At 39.4% G+C, this 19,917-nt stretch overlaps 1 protein-coding gene across 1 annotated transcript in view; it reads right to left on the bottom strand.

The window, feature by feature from the left end:
* clcn2c (chloride channel 2c) overlaps positions 1-19,917 on the bottom strand; it is a 148,307-nt gene that overhangs the window by 47,498 nt on the left and 80,892 nt on the right. The window contains exons 6-12 of the mRNA XM_061073190.1: positions 16,750-16,827; positions 12,695-12,773; positions 12,069-12,194; positions 9,621-9,705; positions 6,153-6,254; positions 4,892-4,976; positions 3,442-3,597 (exon numbers count right to left, since the gene is read on the bottom strand). Coding sequence (XP_060929173.1) covers positions 3,442-3,597; positions 4,892-4,976; positions 6,153-6,254; positions 9,621-9,705; positions 12,069-12,194; positions 12,695-12,773; positions 16,750-16,827 — 711 coding nt within the window. The remainder of the gene's footprint in view (positions 1-3,441; positions 3,598-4,891; positions 4,977-6,152; positions 6,255-9,620; positions 9,706-12,068; positions 12,195-12,694; positions 12,774-16,749; positions 16,828-19,917) is intronic.

Raw genomic sequence — 19,917 nt, 5'->3', positions numbered from 1 at the left:
CTCATGTGGTTTTACTGACTTCTACAATGTATCATTTAAATGTAACACAGCTATCTCAATGTATTATGATTCATCCTGATTAATTGTTGCTTATCATATTTTACTTTTTGTTTTAGAAATTTGCTAAAAGTTGGTGTAAAAAAAGAAAGAAAAAAAAGTTAAGATAGAAAAACATAAAACACTAGACGATGAAGTCAGGTATAGAAGGGAGAAGTGAAGGATACTCAGGTCGAGTTATGACGCAGGATCCAGGACATTTTCATTTTGTCAGTCATCTGGGAGCCCTCTGTGTGTGTGTCACATTCAGAGGGCAGTCTATCGCCTGGGGGCCTCAAGGGACCCTCAGGGGCCCCTTTTCTATTCCCATTCCAATTACAGTACAGCCAGCTCTGTGACACAAACACACTCCCCCCCACACACACACACAAACACACCTGTATTAATAAACACATTCCTCACTAAAAGCTGTTGATGTGCCTAATTGCACACCACTTAAATTAGCATTTAACTACAGCACATGGTAAATAACCTCCTGTGTGTGATTTCAAGTGTGCAATAAAAAGCTACAAATACACTTAACATTTCAGCACCGGTGCAGTGAACTTTACAAAGAAACAAATTTTAGCAGTTTTGGTGCGTATAGTTTTTCATGTAATTAAAGTTTTTATAGCAGCTGTATTTCCTGACCTGTCGTCAGCAGCTCAGCGCTCAACGCACCTTTACTTTCAAAAGGTTTTACAGCTGGAACGAGAGCCTTCGTCAAATTCGGGCATGAAAAGGAGCGGCAAGACAAGATGGCCGCCACGTCGAATGAAAGAACCATTCATTACCAAGAAGGAAAGGGAGGGAGAGCAATCGTCCCTTTGAAAATCACCAGGCTGAATCCAGCAAAACCAAAGGCTGTAATTAGACAAGAGCCATTACAGCCTGACTTTGAATGCTGTGTGCGCGTGTGTGTGTGTGTGAGAGTTATATATGAGATTCTGAGCTGTGTGTATGTGTGTGTTTGTACGTGAAATAGAAAGAGAGGACTTGAGTCAGCGCATGCACATAGCTGTGGAGAGCAGCTTGATGAGATTTGTGCAGGTGGGGGATTAAAGTTAGAAATGTGTGTGTGTCTATGTGTGCGTTTGTCCTGAATGTGTCTCACCTGTATGTCACATAAACCTTTATGTAATCTATCTGTCTTTTGTAACTCTATACATGCGTGCATGCAGACACACACACAAACTCTGTGTCGGACGTCACAGAGGACGCTGAGAGCCATTCGATAATTTTGCTAAAGGACATAAGGAACACACACACACGCACACAAGCACAAAAGGTCAGCATGTTCTAATAATTTCATCAATCTGTGATGCTGACTTAATTAAGTAATTTTTTTAATTTTTCGAGGTTAATGACAAACACAGACGTTCTCTGCTGAGCTGCTCAGAAACTATGTCAAAGACAGTGAAATCTGTTGATGTCATTCCGACAGTACACACTGTCACACTCTCCGTTTCTGTGCTTACATAACTTTTTAACTGAAGTGTGGTGGTGGGAAGTACTGGAAGCTTGTTTTAGTATTTTTTTAACCACGCTTTAACCCTTGCTGGTTGCTTCTCAGTACTTCAGCTCAACCTTCTGAACCTGTGGATGAATCTGATTCATATGTTGTTACATAATGTGTAGTGAACTACTTCATAAATCTTTCATAAACTTTTCAGTTGATATTATTTCTAATGTGTTTACAATCCTTTCTTAATCAACAACTATTCTGTGTAAGTGCAGTTTATTTCAGTTTAGTTTGGCTGTAAATTAACACGTTTCAGATACAGTAAGAGATTTAGGTTGTGCCTGAGATCACTCACGTTCTCACTGTATGGTTAGTTCCATGTAGAGGAGTATACAGTATAGAAAGTCAGTAGGTATGTCATTGTTGTTGTACAACAAACATATCAACATTGGACATATTATACCGAGGGTATTTTCACAGAAAGCTGATGCAGATAAATATTTTCTTTTGTTGCTGCTTCTATAGCTTCAAATTTGAGGCTTTTATTATTTTTATTCATACATGGTTTTCCATCATACTGTTCTATTTCTCCTTTCATCTGTCGGCCAATTGTCTTTATTCAGCTTGATACATGCTGGTATATATTGCTCAGTTAGTGACCATCGATTGTACTTTTAACTATGCATTGTGGGATACAATAAGTCCACTATATATGGTATAAGGAAGAGATTTACGACACAGCCTTAGTTTAATACCTGTACTTCAACATAACTTCATCAACTCAGACATACACAAGCAGATAATCACATAACCCCACATCTTTCTACAATATTTCTATATCCAATTATACTTTATTCAGCCATTTGCAATTCGGCAGATTCTTTGCTGTTTGCACTTTCCTTGCTCCTTGAAGTCCACTGCTCGCTCGCTCTCTCTCACAAGCTCGCTCTCACACACGCACACTCGCTCTCACACACTCGCACGCACACACTCGCACACACACACACACAAAGGGAGGTAGATTTACAACTTTTGTTTCTGTATTCGGAGAGGATATTTCATTTCAGCTGAACAGAGGCGGCCAAATAAATAAAAGGTTACATAAAAAGTCATTCTAATCACAACACAAGCAGCACTCTCCTCCACAAGAGAAAAATGAATACCAAAACTATTCAGCTTTTTTTTCTTTCTTTCTCTGAGGCCAAGAGTGCGGAGGCTTGATTCCAGTCCCTAAATCAAAGTGGCTGATTTTCTGTCCTCACAGAGACCCACAGGAGTCGAGCCAGCTCCTGATGCCTTCACTGCACATCCACCTTCCCCTCATTCCCAACTTACCTCGGCAAAAAGGAAATCAGCTGGGATCCAAATTGTTTGCATTGGTGCTTTTTTCTGTTGAACTGACCTCAGGTATACTTATCCCATTCTCAACAACCAGAGGTCCTCAGGTAAAGACATTGTTTTTAAGGCGGTTTCTAACATTTTTGCTTTTTCCCTTACAAATACACATAATGAGATAACAACGAGTTGTTTTCCTTACTGGATTTTGAATAAATCTTCTGTGCTGCACTTTGAGCTTGACTGTACTCCTTTAACCCTTCAATGTGATTTCTATGACTCTGCACATTGTGTCCTTGCCTCAGCTCAACTCCATCAACAACTACGAAGCTTGCTGACAGCCGCTTTTCCCCTAAAAGGTTTGCACAAAATGTTCTAAATAATATAACGTTATTATGTTAATTGTGTTGGATTCAGGGACAACAGAGTTCCTGATACTTTCCCTATGCAACCTCAACTTTGAAGTAATTACTTATGTAGCACTGGTCTATGTATGTTTATATGTAGTTATATAATTTTTGGATATCTTTGTATTATTAACCAACATGAAATAGCCTAAAATATAAAGTAAAACTTCACCATCTTTTCTGACTTATTGTTTCACCTACCTTCATGACGATGAAGAGGACAAGGGTGACAAAGACGTTGACCTGCGGGTGTTTCCAGGCTTCGGAGTGTCCAATGTAGTCAAACTCCTCAGCAATGCCCTGTTTGCACCACGTCCGGTTGTCCAGTAAAGTCACCAGAGACTCCTTTTGCGTGAGCTACAGGCCACAGGAAATGAAATCATCAAAACAGAGCCACAGGAGAGGGAAGCTCTGCAGCATTTGTTCCAATTTGCTTTTATACTTTAAAATATATTATTCGAGTGATTGGGACTATTGGTTTGCTGATATTGACTTGAACTTGACCTTGATTCTTACATTTGTTAAAGCATTTTGTAATTTAAAGATAGATTACATTACTACTGGACCACAATGTAAAGCAATGAGGAACTTTCAAAGTTAAAAGTAAATATATATTGACATTATTTATTAGTAAATCATTTATCCTTTATATTCAATGATTTGTGGTTATATAGTTTATTTTCTTTTAATGTAGTACTTTGGCACCACATGTGAATGTTATGCAAGTAATGATTATTGAAAGCTGTGGAGTGACATGGAACTTTCAGAGGTTTGGTCGTAGAGGAGAAATGTACACTTATAGAATGTGGCTTCTGTTGTGCTGGGTGACCCCGATCTATTGTACAATTCTGTAATACAGCAGTCATTAGAGCTGCATAATGGAGCTTCATATGCAAATACTGTATGTTCAGCAAGGGGTTCAAACCCGTTAGTGAGGCCTTTGCTCCTCTCTACCCAAGAAGTTGTAGTAAATATGTGCTTTCCAAGTGTCAATAAAACTACTAAATTAATTGCACAAGTCTACAGTTTTTCAGTGCAGGACATGTTGCTTTGAAAGTCTGGTAACAGACATCACTGGAAACTGAATACAGCAGATAGAGCGTTTAAGGGGTCAAAATCCTCCACAGCTCAGTTTAATGGTGGAACAGACACGGCCAGTGACCACTGCCAAAAGAAATGATGACTGGGGAGTGGGAGAGTAAGATGGTGGAGGGATTTGAGATGCTGCTCTGTGGAGCGGCAATAATAAGAGCGGTGTAATTGGAAATAAGTCACACACTTATGGTTATGAGTCAACCCAGGAGCAATGTGCTAGTCTCCGGGGTAAACAAACGATGACGCATACAACAACACTCATGAGAACATTGTAACCTGCGACATGAGTATTAAAAAAATAAATCATACACTGACACAACTGATAAACAGGCTGTTGTGAAACAATATAATGATTTTGTGCACAGCTGCATGAAAACAGTGCGACACATATGAACATAAATCACTAATGAGGTAATAAGGCTTGGACATCCAAAGCTGGTGCTAAAAGAAAAACGTACAGCCCTGATCACTTGTTAAATTTGAACTACAGTGAATGCTGCAGTGAGGTGTGTACAACAATAATACTGAGGTGTATTAACGGAAGTGGGGAATATACCTTTCCAGCCATAAACTGCCCAAAGCCAGGAGGAAATGTTAATGTGGACACAAGTAAAGTGACCAGTGCTGGATACAGCAGTCGTCTGAGAGGAGAGACGGGAAAAGAAAAGGGAGACAGTTAACACAGCATTACTTGGTCATAAAGGTTCAGACTTATAAGATAACGGTGATGTTCTCACTATAAACCCTCCTTTATATTTGTGTCTTAAGACATCTGCGTACCTCATTTTACAAGCCCCAGCCATGTGACCATACAAATGATCACCTGTACAGAACATACAGCAACATACGACATACATACAGTACAAAGGTGGTTACATCTACTTTTTAAAGAGAAATCACTGTCTGTATGTGGCTTCACACTTGGTATGTATGATGTAAAAGACCCAAGGAAGTGCATGACTTGCAATAGGTTTCATATTAATAAAGTTTGAATAAATAGGAAACCAGTACTCTGTAGCAGCGGCGTCTGGGAATCCTCAATGTAAGTGACGTTGTCGATCAGGACAGCAGCAAAACAAAAACTGATTCTCCAGATCAGGAGTCAAGATTCATTGAACTTTGCATAAATAGAACAGCTCTTTGGGAAGCAGCGGTGCTTTTACAGCTTCAGACAGAGAAGAGCAACGAGCATCGCCACAGACCAAACAAACAGTCCATTGTGAAAACAGGTCGGTTTAGAACAGACACTGGACTAGTATTTATCAATTCAACCTTTATTTATATGGGGTAGAATTTACATAGGATAGATCTGGAATTTGGTCTCCTTTATAGCAAGAGTTACCGTAGGATAATGACCTTCATAACAGCATTTGAAAATATGCTCCCCAAAGGATCTTACTATTTTGTATTTGTTTTTAGCTGAACAAAAATATCTGGTTTACACCTATGGGTGCAAAGAAAAGCTGCAAATCCTCATGCTTTTTTCCACATTTTTGGCTGAAAAAATTGCTGAAACGATTAACTGATAATCGCAATAGAGGATTTGCAGATTTATCATCTGCCAGCCAACAAAGTGATGAATCAACTTTAAATATTATACCAAAATTCAAAAAGAAAACCTGAGTTTTACTTAACTTGGAGAATGTAGATGAAACTACGCAATGAGTCTGGTTACAAACACAGGTAATCCATCACAGTAGTGTAAGACTACTGTGATGTGGAGTAAAAAATACTCTATATACCCTATGTGTCTCAAAACTTTATTTAAGTACAGTCCAACGTCTAATTAATTACTGGCTGCAAAAGAGTATACTCACTTTTTCATGAGGAATCTGTTGATGGCCTTCTGTTTCCGGATAAACTGGACAATAAGTCGGTTCAGGTACACAAATAGTGCTCCACCAAAACCACTGGCGATACTGCAGAGACACAGACACACACACAGACACATCAGAAAGACTAGGACCAAGTTTTTTAACTCCGTCAAGGAGGTTATGTTTTCACCTCTGTCCGGTGGTTTTGTTTTTTTTTGTCGGCAGGATTACACAAATACCACTGAATAGAAATGAGTTGAAGGACATGGGCCAAGATAAATCCATAACAATTTGGTGCTGATCCAAAAACGTGTTTTGAATTTCTTTAACTGTGTAATTTTCTGTAATTATCTCAGATTTCCCAGGAACAATGCAGGGATTATTGATAAAAAAACCTACACATGATTAGGTGTATCTTTCAGTGTGTGAAATTTGTTCCAGGTTGACTGTTGGGCCCTGGCGGAGTTGTGCATTGTACTCTCGTTCTACCTGGCATGAACATTAATGGGTGAGCAAACTGTATCTGAATAGAATAATTGCATTGAGTCTCCAAATAAACACACTACATACAAATAAAGGATTACAAGAAGAAAGGATAAGGAATCAAAAAAGATAGAGGAAGAAGATAAAGTAAACAAAACACGTAGGAGGGATGTTCTGTAGATACAAAGGAAAAGAGAAACATTTAGATAAACAAAGCCGTTGAAAAGGCAAACATACAGGAGTTGAAAAATTAACAGAGAATTACAGTTGAAAGCGAGAGAGAGTGAAAGAGAGAGAGCAGGAGAAAGAGGGCATACAATGTGATGGGGATGTGTGGGGGAGTCGGAGACAAAGCAGAAAAGGAGGTTTACATAAGCGGCCATTTAAAAGCTCAGTGGGACTCCTCTTTATGGCTGCGAGAAGGAAAAAGAGACGACAGAGCGAGCGAGAGAATGGACTCAGACAGCTTTGCAGACAAGCTAATGCTTATAAATTTATCTCGCTGCATTATTAATTCAATCATATACCTCTGAATAAATAATGCACAGGGGGAAAAGGGGAAATCAGCTGAGGAAAACACTACATGCATCTCTTGTTGTCCCTGAAAGGACCAAACGTCCCCTCTCTCTGTGGGTTAGTTAAAGATGATGGTTTGGAGATTGGAAAAAGGTTTGAATGATGGGTTAGGGTAACGTTTGAGGCCAAGCAGGGTTAGAGGGAAGGCCAGGTGGACGTGTCAGACGGACTGGTGCTTGGATTCAAAGCTGTGGAGGAGGAGGCACTGAGGAAGATCAATCAGCCAGATAAATATAAATATCAGAGCAACTAATTACTGTTTAGTTCCTAAAACGTTAGATTTTGGTGTAAAAAGATTGTGTTTTCGTTTTTTGGGTTGATTTTGTCTGAACAATAATCAATATACAAAGAAGCTAAATGAGAAATGCAGCATTTTAACACATTTGAGAGTCTGCACACAGAGAATGTTTAACTGTTCATCTTTATAACAGGACAGGTTACAACAAAACTCAGTGGCATGGGTCAGGGAAGAACCCATCACGGTTACATCTGGACAGTTCTTTGTCACCTTCTTTAACATTACATTTTTGACATTTTCATAGAAAACATGATCTTCAATTCAAGTTCTAATTATCAACAAAGACAATAATGAACACATCATTCAAACATTTACCATGTGGTTTGGGCCAATGATGTAAAAACTGAAGTCCATTTGGTGACACATGACTGGAGGTGGGAGTTAGAGTTAATCTGACCAATACAAATTTAAAAGACTTAAGATCTAGAAATGTTTATTTGCACAAAGCGAGAAAGGTTAGCACGGTCATCTGAAAGACTCAGGTCAACAAACTCTACACAGAGAGAATTTAGTTCTATGGCTTTTTTCTCTAGAAGTGGGCATCCAGCTTAGATGAGTCCAAAGGCACAAAGCAGAATGATCAGTAACAGCTTTAGTCTTGAAGGAATCATTGGAGTTGATTAACATCTCTGTTCCTGATGCAGCAGGACAATGACACTAAACACCTGTGTAAACCTATAAAATGACAGTCAGAGCTGAGACTTTAACTCAACAGAGATGTTGTGGCAACCTGAGGATCATTGTTCAGAGCAAACCTAACAATTTCTGAACTGAAGGAGGTCTGTAGGAAGACTGATCCAAAATTTCTCCTTAATGTTTTGAAGACACCAGTGACACAGTTATTCAATGAAAAGGATTATCTTTATTATTATACCATCAACATGCATGCTGGCTGGCCGTATTCAATAAGGACATGGAAGATTATTGTTCATTAAAATAAGAACATTGTCTTAGTGGACATTAGTGACTTACAAGAGCATCCGAACATATGTTAAGGCCTCACACATCTTCATGAATCATGTAGTGCTCTAGCCTCCTCCTTGTCTCATTGATCCTCACGTTGAATGCCTGCAGGTGTAAACACTATGGAGACTAGTGTGTGACTCTTCAAAGACGTGCCCTTGGAAGCATCCTACGCAGGACAAACTCTTTGTGGCCTAGTTGACTGAGGCACTGACCGACTTTACCCGCTTGACAGCTATTGGCAAGGGAAGATGGAAACCGCACTGATGCAGCGTTGCAGTGGTGCATACGCACACACACGCACACACAAACAAACACACACAGTACATGGTAGCACAGCATTAAACTGGGGTTAAGTGCTCTGTTGCCTTCTGGAGGGAGTGTTAATTGTACTGTATGTGCAAGTTACCACCTCCGGACAAAATAAAAACAGCCACAAGACGTAAAAACAGAAGAGGAGGAAGAAAAATAAGGGAAGGGGTTTTTTTTCTCTTGGGGAGACTGTGCACAGTTAAACATTGGAATGTACTTGTATCAGAGAGAGAGAGAGAGTGAAAGAGGGAGGAGAGCTCTCCCTCTCATCTCTCCACCTGCTTTCTTCTAGGAGCCCGTGGTCTCGTTCACAGCTGTGGACGAGCCCTCAGGCTACGGCAGGATAAAATAAGACGCCCCTCGGTGTGCAAGCAACTGTTTCAGGCTGAATTATCCATGTTAGGTGACTCACGCAGGCTACCCTCAAGAAACACCCTCATATGCTGCAGTAGTCAGAGCGCCTGAATAATATCTGAATTCCATCTGCAATTGCAGTAAATGGGAATACCTGTCAGAGGAACCAGATGAGCAAAAACAATGACTCACAATGTTTGAATTCATATAAGCTTTCTATGGAAATCTATTGGAAATCTGATGGAACCGCCCCCAATCTAAATTCACACTAAAAAGTTTGGGTTCTTCCCTGATCACATCCTTCCACCAAGTTTTGTGGTAATCAGTCCTCTATAAACAGATAGACAGACAAATACACAAACCAAGACTAAAACATAACCTCCTTGGTGGAGGTAATTGAAGGTTTAGAAATCATGTCAGTGACCAATCACAGTGCTTTGGTAGCCTAGAAAATGGAACAAAGGCCGATCAACTGCAGAACTCACCCGATGACAGCAAAGGCAGGAAGCTCCTGGAGGTCAAAGGGGAAGTCCAGCCGGAAACGTGTTTTAAACAGGGCTGTGATGGTCTCTGGGGGAAGAACCAAATACAACAGGAGTTAGGAAGGAAACCAAAACAGTGTCAACAAAATCATCAAAAACGCACAAATACTGGAGGAAGATGCAGGGAAATCAAGTGTTAACAGCAACTCAGGTCCCGATGGAAGGCAACAAGTGTGAAGTAAATAAAACTCTCTACTTGTTGTGGAGGTGGCATAACACCGACAGATCAAAGTGTTGGGAAAACAGAGGGTCAGAGAAATTCTTGTGAGAGAGACAATACAAATGTTAACAAGATCACTGGAAATCCTACAGCAGGGTTTTCATTGGCTGAGAGTTTTGCCTTGTGCCTGGCTGTCACCATTAATGTCAGTATTACACTGCTGTAAAAGAACAATCTAGTTTTTTATCAGTGTGAGCTTGTTGATACAGTTGTGAGGCTTTATAACAGAGCACATCTGCCAAATGATCCCCGTCCTCCTCAGCTTTATTTTCATCATCAAGATTTGTTTAATACATTAATGATCTAAGCTGCCTTCAAGTGATATTACATCTCCGGCTGTACGGTAAACTTTTTTAAGAAGAGAACATTAACAGTGGGCTAATTGTTTCTAAAGATTTCTGTTCAATATGACTTTTAATAAGTACCTATCAGTTTTGGACATTTAGTATTGACAATTACTTAAATTATACAAAATCTAATTATGTTAAATCCCTCTTTTCCACTTTATTACTTGTGTTCAAGGCAGTGTTAATTTTGGCAGCTATTTTTGATTTAGTCTTAGTCTTAGTCTTTTGACGAAAATGCATATTAGTTTTAGTCTAGTTTTAGTCATTTTTATCCTTCTTAGTTTTAGTCTAGTTTTAGTCGACGAAAACAAATTACATTTTAGTCTAGTTTTAGTCGACGAAAACGAATTACATTTTAGTCTAGTTTTAGTCACATTTAATAGCCACATTAAACTCCTTATCTTCCCTTCTCAGGTCCAGGGACCCCCTGTGTTGTGTCTACAACTGCATACTAGTCTAGCTTGCAGTACTTAGGTTGTCCATTAGATGTCCCTCCTATAGGTCTATAGCAGGGGTCGGCAACCTTTACTATCAAAAGAGCCATTTTGCCCCCTCTTCCCCCAAATAAAATTTATCTGGAGCCGCAAAACATATTTGATAACAAAGCTGATAAAATTTTATATAAAGTTATACTATACTAATATGTAGATTATTGCATTTATGAAATTATAGAACAACAATAAAGAAAACTGTTGACATTTTATTTATTTTTACCTGTTACAACAAAGGGAAACACCAAATGCTTATGAAGAGGAGAAGAAAATACACAGGCAAGTGTAGGTCTACTTTGAAATAAATTAAACGCAGAACTATGTAGGGTTATTTGAGTCATCCCCATATTTGTGGGAAATGTATGAAATAAGAAGTACCCTATTTTTAAATAAATAAAAACATATAGCTGCAGCCTATATATTTTAGTTGGCGAAATGTGAAAACAAAAAGTGAAAGCAGATCAGACCGGAGGAGGAAACTGAAGCTCGGTATAAACCAACTGCAGCTTCTGCTCTGATCAAGAGGCTGCGGCGCTGATCTCAGAGCAGCTGAGACCAGAGGAACTCTGTGTTTTCACTGTTTCCATAGTTAAGAAGCAGCCGGTGAGTCAGTGACCGGCCTGCTCCATGTGAACGAGCTCTGATCTCAGCTGTCTGAGCGAGTGCGCTGCGGCAGGGGGCGGAGCCGCGGGACCGGAGCGCATCTGGGAGCACACACACACACACAGACACACACACTCGCCGCTCCGGGTACTTCATGACGGCCTGATAGGATTATGTTTTTAAAAATTGTTGTGACTTAGTCAACCGCCAACATTTTCGTTTCGTCTCGTCTCGTTGACGAAAATTAAAATAGATTTCGTCATAGTTTTTATTTTCAAAGATCCATTTCGTTACGTCTTCGTCTCGTCTTAGTCATGGGAAAAGGGGCGTTAACGAATATTTTTCGTTATCGTTATCGTCAACGAAATTAACACTGGTTCAAGGTGGGTTATAAGCCATTTTAATCCAATACACTTTGTCAAATTCTGCTAATATCTCCTCACAGTACGTTAGCTCTAAGTTCTCTGTGGGCCCTGGTAGTACTCCTGTTTAAATACACAGCTCTGGCTCTGTGTTTGGTTAGTGGACCCAGCATCGATTTCCAAAGTAGAGGTCTCAAACATTATATGCTAATCCTCTTTATTAGAACGATTTATAAATAAAACATGTGGAAACATCCCCTGCTACATTTTAAATGAGAAATATTTCATATTTGGATGAATGTTAAATCACCTGCCATTACTGGCACTTCCCATTAATGTCATACAGTGTTGCATATAGTCCTTGTTACCTTCGTCTCTGTTCCAAACAGCCAGGACTCTGAAGATGAAGGCACTGAATGTAGCAGCAAAGAAACCTCTCCAATAGTTCCTCACCGCAAAGAATGTGGACGTTACTTCAATACTGAACAACACTCCTGGAACGCACACACACACACACACAAACAAACAGACTCATTATGGGCCACACATGATACTTACAAAGGCCTTGATCATATATGATTAATGCAATAGTACAAAAATAAAATGTAAACAACAACATTCACACTCAGATATACTCTCAGTTGTTTTGTGTATTCCTTTTACCTTTGGTTTAGACCATGTTGTGAGATTTGTAAAAGCCAGTAAGGAGAGCATGTAAGACTCTAAAGTTGACATGAGCTGATTTAATCTGTACAAAAATCAAATGGATATTGCCTACACTAACAGATCCCCTCTAAAACATCACTGAAATTGCTCCATCAATTTCACTGACATAAAGTTCACCATGTGCAGTGTTGTGTGAAGTTCTCTGTCATTTTTAGGGTGTCGACCTTCAACGTAAAGTGCCTTGAAGTAATGTATATTTTGATTTGGCACTATACAAATCAAATTGAATATCTTATCTTATATACACAAACATGGAGGTGTGACTCACCTCCAATGGGGGCAGCAAAACAGCAGCCCACTCCTACAGCACAGGCTGCTGCCAGCATCTCAATGTTCCTCGACTCATTCTGGAAAACACACACACACACACACACACACACACACACACACACACACACACACACACACACACACACACACACACACACACACACACACACACACACACACACACACACACACACACACACACACACACACACACACACACACACACACACACACACACACACACACACACACGAAAGCATAAGCTGTAAAATGTAACAAGTTGACAAATAGGCTCAATGACTCAACTGCAGTTAAATTGCATTAATAACTGCAGAGTTCATATAATATGAGACTCTTCCTGCAAGAGAAACATTATGACCCTGTTGTAAGAGGAGGATTTGCAGTGTGACACACAGTGGGACCGTCAGAGAGGAACAAATGAAAGGACTGAGCTGCATGACTGAAGGGCAGAGGATCACAGTGCATCATGAGAATCGGAGGCGTTTTTTTTAAGTGACTGATCTTACCTTCATTCCTATGAGACTGGCTTCCTTTAAGCAGCTTGACAGTGATAAAGGAAGGTTAGTGTGTGTGCGTATGTGTTTTCCCCGTGGGACTTTATGCTCATTGGCTTATCCTGTGCTTACAAACTTATAACGTGCAACAACTCACGCTGTACTGGTGCCTGCATACACACACAAATTATTTTTTTACCATTGTCCTTAATCCTGCCAACTATAATTTTTTTCAACTGTACCAGGCTGGATCCTCTCTTCTCCTAAATCATGAAATAGTCATGGTAACTTCATAAATACAAATTTGTGTCTATTGAGATTTCAAACACAAATAAAATGTGCTTAACAAACAAGTCAACGACACAAAGATGGTCAAGAAAATATCTTCCACGTTTTCTTTGTCCCTAAGAGAAAGATCTAAATGAGAAAAAACTGGCGAGTGCTTTGTAAAATCATTAATTTTGTGTTATTATGACCACCTATGAACAAAGCAATTGTTCATTACAATGAACATATTTGGTCAAACCAAAAACGTTTTTTTCCCCAAAGTTTACAAAGACACCAATCATGTCAGGCTGTTCAAAAGAAAATGCACAAAAGCACAAGACAGAACATAATATCTGGAATCCTAAAAAACATCAGCGCAATTAAGACAGTAATTTCATCATAGACATTTCAGTTACAACAAGGTGATATGATAGTGCCTGACAAATGATTTTGACAAGGACAAATACAAGGATAATACTCTATTTTGAAGAATGTTTCTGAGGCAAGATACTCAAATAAACATTTAGCTTAAATTTTAGATAACTTTTGAATTTATGTGACAAGACCTGAATATTGTGGAAGAAGGAACACGGACCGGAGATCATGCAGAATTACCTTAATCCCTATTAAACCAGGCTCCTTCAGGAAGCATGAGAATATAAAACAAAGTTTGACGAGTAAGGACAGATGAATACAACTTTTTTTTTACTGCTATTATTAACTGTTTAAGTGATTGTAAAACTTAACATTTCAGTCTGATTTCCACTCATGTTGTTCAATAAGTAACAAAACAGCATTTCAGTTTCAAAAACTCAATAAACAAACAGTCATAGTCCTGATTTCCAAAAAACAAATCTCTTTTAAATCTGACCAAGTGACAGCACTTATCAAACAATGGCTCCTCCGTGTGTGTGTGTGTGTGAAGGACTCATCCCTCTTTCTTTTTTTCTTAAATGGACAGCACGCTATCTAAAAGCCCGCTAAAAAAACTGGCTTTTACAGCCCACATTATTATACTGTACTTCAAACTATGAAGAGCTGCTGCTGCAGAGGTAAACACACACGCACGCAGCATAACAATCAGGGACATGAGGGCGGTAATGAGTAACAGAGTGTTACTCTTTACAGTAACAGAGTGTTACTCTTTACAATAGACAATAATTATGATGATGATGATGATTATGATTATTGCAGAAAGATAAAAAGGAAGATGGGGAGATGGAAAAATAAAAGCTGTTATGTTGAGCGAGAGAATAATGGAGAAGACTGAGGGACAGACAGTGCCTAGCGAGAATTTTTAAATTAAAGCCCATCTCGACATGTAAAGTATATTGGTTTGAGAAAAATGCCAATATGGATATACTGCATTAGACGACAGGAAACCAACTAAGAACAGGAGGATTTCATTTTCTCAACATCAGCTGCAGTAAAATCAGGTGTTCATCTAAACTGTCACATTAACATGATCTTAACCCTACTGAAGTGTTTTAGTGCTTTTAATCATCATATATAAATTTATATAAATTTATAAATATACACACCATATCAAGCTGATAAATGATGATACAAAGGGTACAAAAATAGTGAAATTATTGACGTCGTAATGACTGATTTGATGCTATCAATGTTTCTGTTTTATGTATGTTAAGGTCAAGTTCCTCTACATGGACAATAAAAGTGAATTAGCTTGTCTTTTCTAGCACACCTACAACTACAATCCGGTCCAGCTCAGCTGATCCTCCAAATCACCTTTGTGAACACAATCGATATCTGTTTTGTCGAAAGCAACTGACTACATAATGCTTCCTTCTTCAGCTTAAGGCCATAAAGTAGAAGGGTTTTTGCAGCTCTTGCACCGACTCTTCACTGAGTAGCACTGTCCTGTGTACTCTCCTCAAGCCATCCCATCTCCCCAATGTTTTTTTCCCCAAAGAGAAGTGCAGTCTTCAGAAAAGATAGAGATGAGAGTAAAATTTTCTCTGCCTTCCTCCAGCGCCCAGCCTCCTCTCCCAAAGGATGGAAAAGATGGAGAGGATGAAAAGGGAGAAGGAGAAGACCCATGAGAAAGAAAATTATTTTTCTGTCTTTCCCCTGATCGATCAGCATCTTATACCATCCAGCATTTTTCCACATTCTATGCCTTCCCCCCGCCATACCAAATAAAGTGCTCTACTCCCTTCGCTGCATCTATCTGAGCAAAGTTAGTCTTCAAGATGAAAACATCCAGACTTTATGGGATGAGAGAGATTGAATCCTATGAAAAAGAAAAAAAATTGCATTTTGAGCCTGGCTGCTTTTGAGATGAATTTTTGATGACCGAAACCACGTGAGCAGCTCTGAATAAAAGCATCGACTTCATCAACGCAAAACCTCCTTTGATACTTTGAACTAATTTGTTTCTCGGGAGATATGAACGTATGCTCTTCTTATCGAAGACAGCTAACATTGGATCGCGAAAGCCACATTCAGAGTCCGTACAAGACTAATGTTAATACAACACACAGCAGCTGAATGCTGGATGAGCCAGTTACAGCGTGATGAATGGCCCACAACCTTCCTTAATACATTAATGCAAACGCAGCTGTTTGCTGATTCCACTAACACTCTACCCAGAATCCCTCTCTTCTTTCCACACTTTGAATTTTCTGGTTTCATGTTAGTGCCACAGCAGTAGTGAGTGTTCAACCTGTAGATCCAGTTTGAAAAATTGCTTTTCAGCAACACATCAGTGATGTCACACTACAAGCAGAACTGAGCTTCAGTGCTTGTTTTTGAGTGATGTTCAATGTTTTGTTAACTTTTTTAGAGAGACTATGAATTGCTCTTAAAAAATAAATATATATTCAAGCCCTGATTAAAATTTAATTATCAAGATGAGAGGGCAAGAAGGCAACCTGTGTATCTGAAAGGAACAACGCAGTTTGCAAAGCATTCGCAGCTCCTTATTAAGCTTGTTACTCACAAAGCACAGCAACAACAGAGAGTGACTAAGGTAACCAAGGGAATCTGTTTAATGGACAAAAACTGGATTTTGAAGAAGTGAGTGAAATGGAATGAGAAAAATAACTTGAGTTGTAGGTTGAAACTCTTTCCATCAGAATTTGTTATATGGCATGTACAGCGTATAGAGAGAAACAATAGTAAGAGAAATGAATAATAGATGTTTTAATTTAACGTCGCAAAAACACACTGAAATCAAGTGAGCAGGTGCAAAATCTTGAAGGAGTGAAAGGAAACTTGAGACTAAGAAAAATAAATAAACAGGACTTACCTCGTAAATTCCTCCAAACAGAGACATGAACTTGCTGAGCAGAGAGGCACACAGACTGGCGATATGTACAAATGGACCCTGAAAGGATAGGGGGAAAAGACCATAAAATACCACAGGTGTAAACTAATGAGTTTACATAAAGATGGGCAAAATTAAGATAAACCATCTTGTTCGCCCCCCGGTGGCTGGCTGCAGTAGAGGTCATAAACCCCACCCTCTCAGACATGAGACAAATTAAAGCCAAAGTACACATTTCATACATCGTTCACAAAAACATTTAGTGTGTTAATTTTACTGGTTCAGGGAGGTTTGTTCAGCAGGAACTTCACAATCACCACTGCACCGACTCAGGCTCTAAATGACGTCACCTGCACAAGATGGCAGCGCCATATCAGGAATGTGTTGGCCTTATTTTTGTTACGGAAGTTTCCTGGAATCTGGTGAAAGGAGAACTCAGGCAGCAGCTGATGTCTTATGCAGAAGATTTTAATGTAGACTTGATGCATCAAGGAGACCAGAAGGTGAAACAATATACAAACGCTAACAGATTAACATGAGCAATGTTACTCTGAAGATGCATCTTCAGACTTGGGGGAGACAATTGCCTTCCATATGTCTTCCACAGCATCGCCATATATCTCCCTCTACTTGCGTCCCCCATTCTAACAGCACATCCATGAATGGCTAGAATTGCTGTCACTCTCTCTATGTTACATGTAGGTGTTCGCATCCTATCTGATAGTTAAGCCTAAAGTATGCATTCCTAAATCACATTGTCCTTACGTCTTGCCACTGGTGAAATACGCTCAAAGAGTTAAAGTTGAAGGGTTGAAGTTGGTGTCTCTCTGTCTAATATACAGTATACATAATATATAGTGGCATTTACAGTAATGTGTGAGGATGGTCAAAAATTCCTCAACAACTTTATTAAGTGAGAGGAAGTGTGGATACGTTCTTCATCTTTATAAAAACGTAATTGAGACAAACATTACAAGCCGAGAAGCACTTAAGCCTCCTGTTTGTTGTGCGTCACGAGACAGCACGTAAAACTCTTTGAAAATACATCATCAACAACAAAGTCCGCAGTGAAAGTTAAAATTCAGAGGATGATGTTCAAAGTGGAACCAACAGGATTAAAAGTGAGATCATTAAAAGAGTGATGCTCAAGTTATATGAAGTGAACGGCTGCTCAGAATCCAAACTGTGGATGCTGCTGCAGGCGTACACAGCCACAAGGGCCTGAGGCGTGTGTGTGTGTTTGTGTGTGTGTGTGTTGTGTGTGTGTGTGTGTGTGTGTGTGTGTGTGTGTGTGTGTGTGTGTGTGTGTGTGTGTGTGTGTGTGTGTGTGTGTGTGTGTGTGTGTGTGTGTGTGTGTGTGTGTGTGTGTGTGTGTGTGTCTGTGTGTGTCTGTGTGTGTCTGTGTGTGTCTGTGTGTCTGTGTGTCTGTGTGTCTGTGTGTCTGTGTGTAATAAAGGAAAAAACAACTTTTTTACTGTTGGTATGTCTTGGGGCTTAACGTCTTTTGGGGGATGCCATACTTACCTGAAACTTTTTTTTTGCTAAAGAACAGCGAAGTATACACTACATTTTCCAAACTCATCCACACAAAGTAGTGTAAAGGACATAAACAACATCTGCATAGTGAATCTGGGGATTCAACAATCTCCAGAAGAACAGTCTTCTACCTCCCTTTGGGTTTAGAAAAGGTCCCAAGTTAACTCTGCACGCTACCTCTTTCTCATTTTGTTTTGCCTCTTCTCCAGTTTCCACACTCTCTCAAGCCCAATTCATGCTGCTGCATAGGCTATAGCCTTAATGTAAGAGAGCTGGTATAAGCTGCAACTGATATTGTGTGTGTTTATATTGGTTTGAACTGAGGGTGTAGCGGTACACATTTTCTTCATACTTGTAAAGAAATCTTTCGGGACATTGGAGGACTGAACAGATGTGTGTTATTCTAACACAGCTCCCCATGACAATTAAGCATCAACAATCCAGGGGTTAGGGTTAAAGCAGTATACGAAATAACAGACAGAGCCCCAGAGAACGGACAGGGGTTTGTATTTTGTGTCAGAACCTGACCCGAGCATGATGTTTAGCCCGATTATAGGCACAGCTGTGGCTGAGGGGTAGAGTGGTCGTCCTCCAACCTAAAGGTCGGCGGTTCGATCCCCAGTCTGAACCATCTGCATACCGAAGTGTCCTTGGGCAAGATGCTGAACCCTGATTGGCCCCCGCAAGAATAACAAAGTGCTGCAAGTATATGCACTGTATGAATGTGTGTGTGAATGGGTGAATGTGAAACTGTACTGTAAAGCATCAGACTAGAAAAGCGCTATATAAATACAAATCCATTTACCAAATCCATTTACATGCAGGGTAAAAAGATCCTGTAGAAAGTCCAGCCAACACCACTAAACTCAACCCTCAGCATGAAACAACCCCTGTTTGATCATGTTGGGTATCCACACTCAAAAAATATTTTATTTGTTTTATTTATATGTAAATGTATTTTGTATGTATGCTGCTGCTAGTTGCAGCTGAACTACAGACTTTAAGAATGACAGCCATTGTCTATTAAACTAGTGTTCAATTATAAAAAAAAAAATACAAGCTACTTAATGCTTTATATTTCTTGTTTTCCCTGTATCGAAATTTCTAAGCTACGTACCAAGAAATTATTTTTGTGCACTGTTACACCCCAAGTAATAGACTGTATTGTTTCAATTTATTTTTTTATTTTCATTTTTATTTTTATTCTAGTCAGTTTGTTAGGTGACCTATAAAAGCTGCGTATGAGAAAGGAGTTTTAAGCTTCTGCCAGTTGCAAACTTAAGTGCTGGCATATGGCGATTTCCTGGAGGCAGAATGTACCAGTGCAAAATGTATTCATATTAAACTTGCCAACCTTTCAGTAGAACATACTCAGCCTTTTATGAATCATGTGTAAATCATGCAGCAGGCATGTAGAATGGGATCTGGAGACGGTGATGGTCCCCGAGAAGTTCATGTAGCATTCACTGATTTCTATAATATGCACTGATAGGTCTGCATATATGCACTGATTTCAGTCATGATAGAGCTGCTCCACTTTTTCAAGGCCCACTGGGAAAACTGCTCAAACACTTCACTGGGACCTTAATGAGTTTTTGATGACTGTTAACGGTT

This window comes from Limanda limanda, chromosome 6 (genome assembly GCF_963576545.1).
Source record: "Limanda limanda chromosome 6, fLimLim1.1, whole genome shotgun sequence".
In the NCBI taxonomy this organism is placed as follows: Eukaryota; Metazoa; Chordata; class Actinopteri; order Pleuronectiformes; family Pleuronectidae; genus Limanda; species Limanda limanda.
This window is presented reverse-complemented; position numbering and strand designations above follow the sequence as displayed.